General features: G+C 37.7%; 1 protein-coding gene across 1 annotated transcript in view; it reads left to right on the top strand.

Moving 5' to 3' along the window:
• Window positions 1-6: 6 nt before the first annotated feature.
• NFXL1 (nuclear transcription factor, X-box binding like 1) overlaps window positions 7-9,610 on the top strand; it is a gene marked incomplete at its 5' end in the record, with an annotated part of 46,700 nt that continues 37,096 nt past the window's right edge. Inside the window, 10 exons of the mRNA XM_027636208.1 lie at window positions 7-76; window positions 1,379-1,549; window positions 1,886-1,995; window positions 3,648-3,781; window positions 5,273-5,451; window positions 5,620-5,781; window positions 5,885-5,985; window positions 7,192-7,306; window positions 7,637-7,761; window positions 8,709-8,831. Of these exons, the coding sequence (XP_027492009.1) occupies window positions 7-76; window positions 1,379-1,549; window positions 1,886-1,995; window positions 3,648-3,781; window positions 5,273-5,451; window positions 5,620-5,781; window positions 5,885-5,985; window positions 7,192-7,306; window positions 7,637-7,761; window positions 8,709-8,831 (1,290 nt within the window). The remainder of the gene's footprint in view (window positions 77-1,378; window positions 1,550-1,885; window positions 1,996-3,647; window positions 3,782-5,272; window positions 5,452-5,619; window positions 5,782-5,884; window positions 5,986-7,191; window positions 7,307-7,636; window positions 7,762-8,708; window positions 8,832-9,610) is intronic.

Raw genomic sequence — 9,610 nt, 5'->3', positions numbered from 1 at the left:
GCCCGGCCCCCGGCCCCGAGGGCCCGCGGCGGTGCCCGCGCTGCGGCCGCAGGGACCATCGGCGAGGGGGCCAGCGGTGAGTATCGCGTCCTGTCCCCCCTACCCGAGCTGCAGGGTCCCGGGCGGGGCAGCCGGCGGTGGCTCGGAGCCCCTGCAGGTGGCCAGGTCGGGGCTGTGCCCGGGACCTCGGGGAAGGGAGGCTGGCGGGCCCCGGCTCCGCTCGGCGCTGCTCGCCGGTGCTCGCCATGTGCCGTGTGCTGCCTGCAGGCTCCTGCCCGCGGGAGATGCGGGGCCTCGGGCAGTGGCGGGGGGCTCGGGGCTGTGCCCTCCACAGGGAGCACAGTCGGTGCCCCTGAAGCAGAAGAGTTAAGTGTGAAGTAAAGGATGAAGTATCTGTTTCTTATCACGGCTGGAGTTGCCCGGTAGGGACACGCATCTTTAGGTGCTCTGGTTAGGGAGCCGCGTTGCCGCGGTCTGGGAAAGGTGCGGGCTTTTGGTGCACGGGGCTGCTGTGAGTGCAAGTTAGTCCTTGTGAAATACAGCACAAAAGTGCCAAAGTCGGAGCTCTTTTAAGTGGCAGCATAGTTTCTTAAGAAAAGCCTTAAAACTAAACTTGACAACACCCTAGTGAATATATTGAGTGCAATAGTCTAATACGGAAGACTAGGAGGTACTTAAGACCTGCAATCTGCTGAAGACCTTTATATCTCCGTGGAATGTTATCTTAAAGGCACTTGGGTTTATTATGAACTCTGTTGAGTTACATAATTTTGTACCTCTGTTTGAGAACCTTCATCTATTTCACGTGCAGTAACTTCAAAAAAAAGCTTGTATTAAAATACCCTATCGCTTTTAATGCTGCCAGCTGTGAAATGGCATGAACATACTATTGCAATAAAGATTTGTCGAATTTGAGGGACATCAGTGAAAGTCGTAATTTAAGACATACCAAATGCAGAGAGACTTACCTGTAGGGTATCTGCAAATCGTAACAATTGTCAAGAATTGTGCAGTTTCTGTTTTTCTTCCTCATGCTCTGAAAGTTGTGTTTTTGTAGGATGTGTGTGTGGTTTTCTAAGTATCCTTTTCATAAAGCAGCCTTATAGATGCATATATTCTGGTATATTTGGTTGAGTTTGTCAGCAGTAATTGATAGATAATAGTTCCTGCTGTGAATTTTATGGATTATGCACAGTAAAGAAGTAAATACAATTTATTGTTCTTGTATGGTATTGAAAATGTAATAATGTACTCCCCTTAAAAAAATAAAATCAGTAAGTTCTTTTAAAAAAAGGGCAGTTGAAAGTATGTAGAACTGAATGTAGTGTTATGATTAACTGTCATGACATTAATCATTGGTAATATTTTCTCTTAATAGAATTATCTTCACTGAAGAAATTTGATGAAATTAAGAAGGCTAATCAGGCTGCAGCAAAAAAGCTAATTGGAGATCAATTAAGCTCCTCGTCTGAAGATGATGATGAAGATGCTGAAGTGAAACAAGGAAAGATTTTGGACAAAACGTTTACCATTTACACCAGTCAAACTGGTAATTTTTTTTTTTCATTTATTGACTTTTATTTTGGTATGAAAGCATAAACAATGCTGTGTCATTGTCTCTGTTTTAGGATTTTTCCATAATTGGAAGGAAAGCACTCTATACTGATGTCTTGCATTAAAGAATATTTGTTCCCAGCCATGCATGCTGGCAGTATTTCTTGTCTTTCCATGCAGAAGCAATGGTATAGTTTTAAACTGTATTAATTGTGGTTTTATAATAATATGACTGGCCTTTATTCAGAGAAAAAAACCCCAGCAGTCTCAACATGTACCAAATAGCAGATCGAACATTACTGATTGTTTTAAAAATCTTTATACATTAAAGATGGAGATGCAAGTGAACTGGAACGTACAAGACAGTACATGAATGAAGCTTTTCAGTCAGGGGCTATGACATGTCTCATCTGCATTGCTTCAGTTAAAAGGAACCAAGCCGTAAGTACTTTCAGTAATCTTTTAGAATGAAACAAATATAACTGTCTGAATAACATGTTTCTAATTATAATACTGAGGGAATTCGTAGGATTGTTAGCTTTAAAATGGTAAGAGTACTAAACGCAGCACTTGGCATCTTTGGATTTTGGAACACTTAGAGACATAAGTACTTCTGTATGTAGCTTGTAATAAGAATGTGTATTTTTTTACATATGTTTGTTATCATAGTGTAGAATAGTTATTTTTAAATTTTAGGGAGTAGCAGATGTAAAAAATAAGTGCTCGAAAGCCAGTGCTTACAATGGTGTATCCCATAAGCTATGGTGTAGCAAACACCAAAGCAAGAAATACTAGGAAGTTAAGAGATACTATTGTTAGATTTATAGCAGGGGAGCTAAGATAAGCTTTGCTGCCCCAAATGCTCATCAGGTGAAAGAAGTATGCACGTCAGAGAAATTCAACCTGTTCCATGTAGGTACATTCTGTATAACAGAGACTGGACGACAAATATTTTTTCACTTTTATTGTTATGTATGAACTTCCCTTTGATGTTGACAGGCTAAACCCTGTTTCTGGTGTAGTTACTTGAATCAAAAACATGTTTTCAACTGTATGTTTAACATCAAAAAGAAGTGCAGAAAATGTTTTAATTTCTTATGATGAATATAGATGGACTACATGTACCTGATGAAACTATGGTCAGTAACTTTTTAAAAAAACGCAATACGTTTTGTGTGGATTCTTAGCATACTTTTCCGTATTTTTTCAGACCATAATGAATATGTTAGCTTGAGTTTGAAGTTCTGTGTCTCTTCATAATCTTATCTCGGCAGAAGTGAGATGATTTGGTAACCTGGAAGTCTTTTATAACCAGTGGTTTGCTAGTTATCTTGAATTTCAGTGTGTTTGTTTACTTAATGACTCCTGCTTAGCTTTAGTTTTGCGAAGTTAGTTACTGTACTTCTAGAAACTTTTGTAATTGACTTTGTCCTCTGTAAGTTGATGGAAAAATTCTCCATGTTTTCACAGTATAATTTTATAACACTGTCCAAAGTTATTTTAAAAAAAATTACAAGTTAAATTTTTCTGCTGCACTTTTCTTATCAAATTGCAATAGTTTAGGTAGAGCCAAAGTCACCCTTGTGGTGCCAGGTGGTGTAATAAGGGACAGTGGCACAAACTGAAGCTTGGAAGGTGCAGATTGGATACTGGGAAGGTAGTATGACACTTGGAGTAGGTTGTCCAGGATGGTTGTGGAGTCCCCATCCCTCAGGACTTTCCAACTTTGCAAGGCAGAGTTGTTGCTGAACAGAGCTAAGTTGGCAATAGTCCTTCTCTGGGCATCAGTTTGTGCTACATGACCTCCAACGGTGTGTTTAAATCAACATTTTTCTGATTATCTGAGTGTTTTGGCCTCCATAGGCCTTGGCAAAAACTTCCCACGGGAGTCGGGGAAAAAAAGATTTATAGGTATGAATCTGTAACAATAGAACTTCCTGTATTCATCTAACAATGGGTATAATCTATCTCTGAAAACCCATTTTTAAAGGGAAAAGTGAAAGCTTGTATTTCTTTAGATACTATGGATGTTGATCAACAGAAACAGAAAGAAACCTAATTTAAATTAATTGACATTTATGTGTCCTCTTTAGGTCTGGAGCTGCTGTGGGTGCTTTTGTATATTTCACCTGGTGTGTATCCAAAAGTGGGCCAAGGACAGCCTTTTCCTTGTGTCGTCTCCTTTGACGGATGATGATTTTGGGAAGAAAGATTATCCCTGGCCATGGTGAGCTTCTTGTGGTACATTTACAAAGTTATTTCTATTGTGAAAACTATGTGAACTGATCTTACTTTAGAAAGGAACAATACCTGTAAATGATGTGCATACCGAAAAGCATTTTTAGAAGACTGACTTTTCTGTTGATTTTTAAAATTATCTTTAAGTTTTCATTAACATGATTCAGGAATATTTCACAGTGATATTAAAAACTTACTGCATTAAATCTGTTCTAATTTCTGAGAAGGTAACTTATCTATCTTATGTCTCAGCTTCTAATATTTATTCCTGAATGGCTTTGCATATTTGTCCCTTTTAAAGTTGGCAACACGAAATAAATAAGTTTTAAAGAAGTCCTAAAATAGCAAGATGTAGGGCTTTATTATTTACTCTTTTAGTCTCTGTATAATTTCAACATTAAAGCCAGTCTAGCAGTTTTACTTGAGATTGTATAAAAAAGAAGGTAATATTGTGGCTGCATGAATAAGTTTCCTAAGTGAGTTTGCTTAGGAAATAAAAGTATCAAGTTTTTGGTTGGCAGCATCTCAAGTTGATAATGCTGGTTGTACTGTAAACTAGTTTTGTGTTTTAACATAATGTTTATAATGAGAAAAAATTCAAGGTGAATGGTATTTTATTTTACATTCAGGCACATGCTAAAGCTATGAAGGCCCTATTGAGAAATACTTTATGGTCTGTAATGTATTGTATCACGGCAAATTGACATTTTATTTGATAAAAATGAGTACATAGGTCTTTCAAGGTCCCTGTTCTTCTCTGAGGAGGAGCTCCTTGTCTTTTGTTGTTTCCCAGGGTAGCCAGAAATGTGAACTGCTTTGTTTCTTCTTCCTAGTGTTGCCTCCCTCATCCATGGCTTGCACATGAAAGCCTGTAGAGCCTGTGGCACTTGAAAGTTCCAGACCTCTAATGCTTATCTACCTTTAGCAATAATGTATTTTTTAATTTCTTTCAGCATCAAGGGTAACAAATAAAGGTGTGCATCTTCAATCTAAATTTTTTCAGATAAAATTCTAATTATTATGCATAGTTTTAGTAGCATTGCTAAACTTTGTTTTACATGGCTTATGTAGATTGCTGTTAGTAAACACCTGCTTTTTAATCTGTTTTTTTAATTAGTTCTGTTTAAGTAGGTTAACTCCTTGTGGCATACCTTGTTGTGGTATTGCCTATCACACAAATTCTTCTGATTCTTGCTGTGTTGAATTTTTATCTGTATATAATCTTAGAGAAAAGAGATTGCTGTGACAGGACAATTCCTTAGACGTTCTAATGAATGCACTGTAAAATCTGACATATAGAAAGACCTTCAGTGCATGTTATAAATTTAATTATATTATTATTGGTTATAGTAGTTGTAAAAATGTTACTGGTAGCATTGTAACAATCTTGGGAAGCCAAAATGATAAGAATTGCTTTTTCTTTTTAAAAATTTTTTTAAAAATATTGCTTTTCTTTTTACTCCTTTTTCCTTTGTGGTAGCCCAAAATGTAGGTTTGAATACAAACGCTCTGAAACTCCCAGTAGGTATTACTGTTACTGTGGAAAAGTGGAGAATCCAACAGTGGACCCATGGCTGGTACCTCACTCCTGTGGTCAGATATGTGAGAGGGAATTCAAACCTTCTTGTGGTCATAAATGTTTGCTGCTTTGTCATCCAGGTAAATCCTTTGCCTCTCTTGGTTGCGTGATCTGTATTTAGGTAACTGTTACACAGTTTTGCTTAAGATCTGTTAAGTATGTTTAAAATTCTCAAGAATAAAAGAGATGTAGTTAAGGCTGCAGTTGCTGAATGGCCATTAACAAGCTATTCTTTTTCCTGTAATTAGGACCCTGTCCACCTTGCCCAAAGATGGTCACAACTACCTGTCACTGTAAGAAGGCTAAACCAGTGCCCCGGAGGTGCAGTGCCAAGGAGTGGTCGTGTCGCCTGCCGTGTGGACGAACATTGCTGTGTGGACAACATACTTGTGAGAATTCCTGTCATGCAGGTACACCTGCTCTCTTAAACTTCTTTAACAATTGTTTCAATTGTTAAAATACATCATCCTTTTGCAACTCCTATTCTTAATGTCACTTTGGAATTACACACAGGAGATTGTCAGCCTTGTCCACGTGTCAGTAAACAACGGTGTATCTGTGGAAGACAGACAGCAGAAAGACTTTGTGCAAGTCCTCAGTGGCAGTGTGATCAGGTATGCTGAAGCTATTCTTTTTAACAGATTTCTCATCAGTATAAAATTTGATTACTTGGTGTAATTAAGGATTGGAAAAACTCAATTCGGTAAGAAAATAATTTTATTTTTTAAGTTTTGAAATTGCAATTGAACATATAGGCAGCAGTGTTTGAGAACAGATTTAGTTGGTTGCCCAGTTAATTTCTCGTGGTAGCTAAAATGTCACTGTTCTGGAATTGTTCTAGGGTTAGTGTAATAGAGAATTTGACTTGTATATTCTGCTTGAACTTGAGACTGAAATTTCAGCTGTTGCCTCCAAAAATAAGCATGAAACCACAGCTTAGTAGACAAGACTTTCATGGTTATTTACTTCTAGTGACTAACAGAATGAAAACTTTGTGATTCATTCCTTGAAGTATATTTGCAGCTCATGCTTAAGATCAAGGCTATGGATTGATCAACTGTAAAAAATAAAAATAATTTAAAAAAATTAAGTGGCAGGTGGGAGGCTGCACCAGGAGGTACTTGGTTGTTCTGATCCCAGTAAGGAAGGCACTTAGCCTCTGTGAAGTATCTGTTAAAATATGGGTTATTTCAGCTAACACTAAGGGAGTATAATATAAAATATAGTGTGTCCCTTTAGATGTTCAGAACCCCAAGCTGTGCATCATCAAATGAAATGTGAATCTGGAGCATACAGTGCAGACCCCATCTGTAAAACGGGGTTTCCCATTTTGGTCATTGAAACTATTGTAAGATTTTGTTACAAGAAAGCATCAATCATAATTTCTACTGTCAAACAGAAAGGATGTTTGGGTGAGAACTTCTTGCTACACTTCTAGATAAAGGCAGCATAATCACTGGTACCAAGTGGGAGCTGCCTCCAATCTCCTCTGCTACAGTATGTTTATCCTACGGCCAAGGCAGATGTGCAGTATAATGCAGGCCTGAAGGTTAAGCTGTATGTGCAGCACAGCACAGACCTGGGCTACTCAGGTTATCTGAACCACTACCTCCTCAGTATACAGGGGTCTTTCAGACTAGGATCACTGCAGGGATGATCAGTTTTATATGGTGAACTCATCAAATATAAAATTTGTTAGCAAAATGTAGAGAAAGTTAAATTCCATCCAGACGTGTCTCCTACTTTTTACCCTTAGGTTGCTTTGTCTTGGTGTGTAGTTCCATTACACTGCATTCACTTGTTTTTTCTGAGTTTCTCAGGTGTGTAGGAAACGTTTGCCATGTGGTAATCACACATGTGAACAAGTTTGTCATGCTGGTCCCTGTGGAGACTGTCCTCGTTCTGGGAAAAGGTCCTGTCCATGTGGAAAAACAAGTAAGCTACATTTTTTTTTTTTTTAATGATAAATTAAAAAAAAAAGTCATCCAGTCTTTGACAGTGAGTAGTTTAGGTTAATTCTGCAGGTCCACAAAAAGTTCTTACAGTCAACTGTGACACTGTATTAACTTTTTTTGCATAGCTTTCAAAGCTTTACTTAGTACCAGGGGTTTAATTTGCGATGTGAATAACTGAGTAACTCTGGAGAAGCTTTTTTAAAAATGAGAGAGAATTGGCATTTGAACTTGTTACACTTTGCGTTTTTTTCCTAAATATTTTGGCTTTATTTTCCTAAATGTTTGCTTGTACTTCTGTCTTTTTATACAGAGTTTACATTGCCTTGCACAGAAGATGTGCCCACCTGTGGAGATAGTTGTGACAAAGTTCTGGAATGTGGCATCCATAAATGTTCACAGCGCTGTCACCGGGGTCCCTGTGAAATATGCAGACAGGTTAGTCTTGCTGTAGCAAGTTCACATTTTGTTAGGGTTTTTAAACTGTATGCCTGAAACAATGCGAATCTCCTAAGGAAAATGAAGTTGTATCTATCACAAAATCTATGAGTTTATGTTCATTAAAAGCAACACGTTCTTTTTCTATTCGCCTGTCGCTCCAATACATTTCTGATTAAGTAGTTGAGCATTATGTATCTGAACTGAGGCATAGATGAGTGTTTTATTGTTTGGACCTATTTTTGGTTTGTTTTCATTTTTTTAGTTAATTATATTTTAAAAGACAATTTTTCCCCAAATGTTCTAGCTTCCTTGTGGCTTTGTCATATTATGATATTCCTTCATTAGTGAAATGGAAGGTGCTGTAGCATAACATTACTTTCTTACAAACAAGAAAATAAAGTTTCGGTCTGGTCCAAACATCCATGGAGCATTTGTGGTCTGGTCTATAAGCCCATTGCTCTGTCTGGTCTCAGTTGTCTCTTCCTGAGCCAGCTTTGGCTACAAAGTCTATGGTGAAAGTAGTTAGCACATGACAGCTAGGATGAAGGTCAGATAGACCTACTCACTTACATCTTACCTGTATTCATGATGGATGAATCTAGTTTACTGTGCAGGAGGGGTTCTTTTTTGGATGAATTTGTTTTGTGTTTACACTTGACATCTTCCACTACACGCTTGCTTGGTTCCTTTGAAGTGACTTCCCTCTGAGTGAAGAGGCTACAGTGAGGTGTTTGCAATACCAACTTAAGGTCCCCAGATAGTTACTTCACAGGTAGCTAATCTGCTCAGAGCACGTCATATACTTCCTGTTGTGATAGAGCAGTGTAATGTTACTTTCCCTTCTACTTTTCTTTACAGGTGGTAGTGGATCGTGTTGTTTTCTTTTTTTTATTTTTTTTTTGTGTTAAAAATACTCTGCTTTTTTTACCTGTCTTGCTGCCCAGGAGGTTGAAAAGCAGTGTCGCTGTGGAAAGCACACTAAACGCATGCCATGTCATAAGCCATATCTGTGTGAAACAAAGTGTACTAAAATTCGAGATTGCCAAAAGCACCAGTGTCGGAGAAAGGTGAGTGCCCACAGATGATCTTTCTCAAATGTATTGTTTAGATAACTTTTTTCAAAATTTAGACATAATATTTTATACTATATAAAGATCTCATTGATTTATTGCTCCACCTCATGTTAATGTGTAGAAAGAGGTGTTTTCTTCAATGCCATTCAAATTAGTTTTCAGTGTACTAGAATTCTCTGAACAGCAAGTCATCAAGAAAAACTAAGTGGCCTTAAAAACTGGGAGGGAATTTTGACAGCTCTCCAGGTCTAGAAGGCAGTTTTGCTGTCAGTTTCTCTAGTAGTTACTCATCCTTTATGCATTCTGTAGTAGTTAAACTCATTTATTTCCTAACTTTGTAGGCAGAGCTGGAGATCTGTCATAAGTTTGTAAGGAACATACTCTTATTTTTCATAGCCCAGCATTCCATCACACCTAATATGCACCACTGCAATGAGCAGTAGTCTGACAATTGGGAATTGGAGTTTTGTTTCCCTTCTCATTTGAAATCAAAAGAATGATTGATACTCTCTGTCTTTTCAATTTATTCATTAAAGAAGACCTGAAAGTTGTCTGCTGTTTGTGAATTAATACATTATGAAAGTTGGACTTCTTATCCCAAACAGGCATGAAAAAATACAGTTTTATTCTCACGTGTTTTTTAATATTATTGTTAAAGTGAATTTACTCTATGTGAAAAGATTACAAAACAAGTAAATGCAACCTTGACATCTTTAATTTATGATAAAAAAATCCATGTTTCTCTTCCTAATTGTCATCCTTCTGTATACAGT

This window comes from Corapipo altera, unplaced genomic scaffold (assembly GCF_003945725.1).
Source record: "Corapipo altera isolate COAL_440 unplaced genomic scaffold, ASM394572v1 22b, whole genome shotgun sequence".
Lineage (NCBI taxonomy): Eukaryota > Metazoa > Chordata > Aves > Passeriformes > Pipridae > Corapipo > Corapipo altera.
This window is presented reverse-complemented; position numbering and strand designations above follow the sequence as displayed.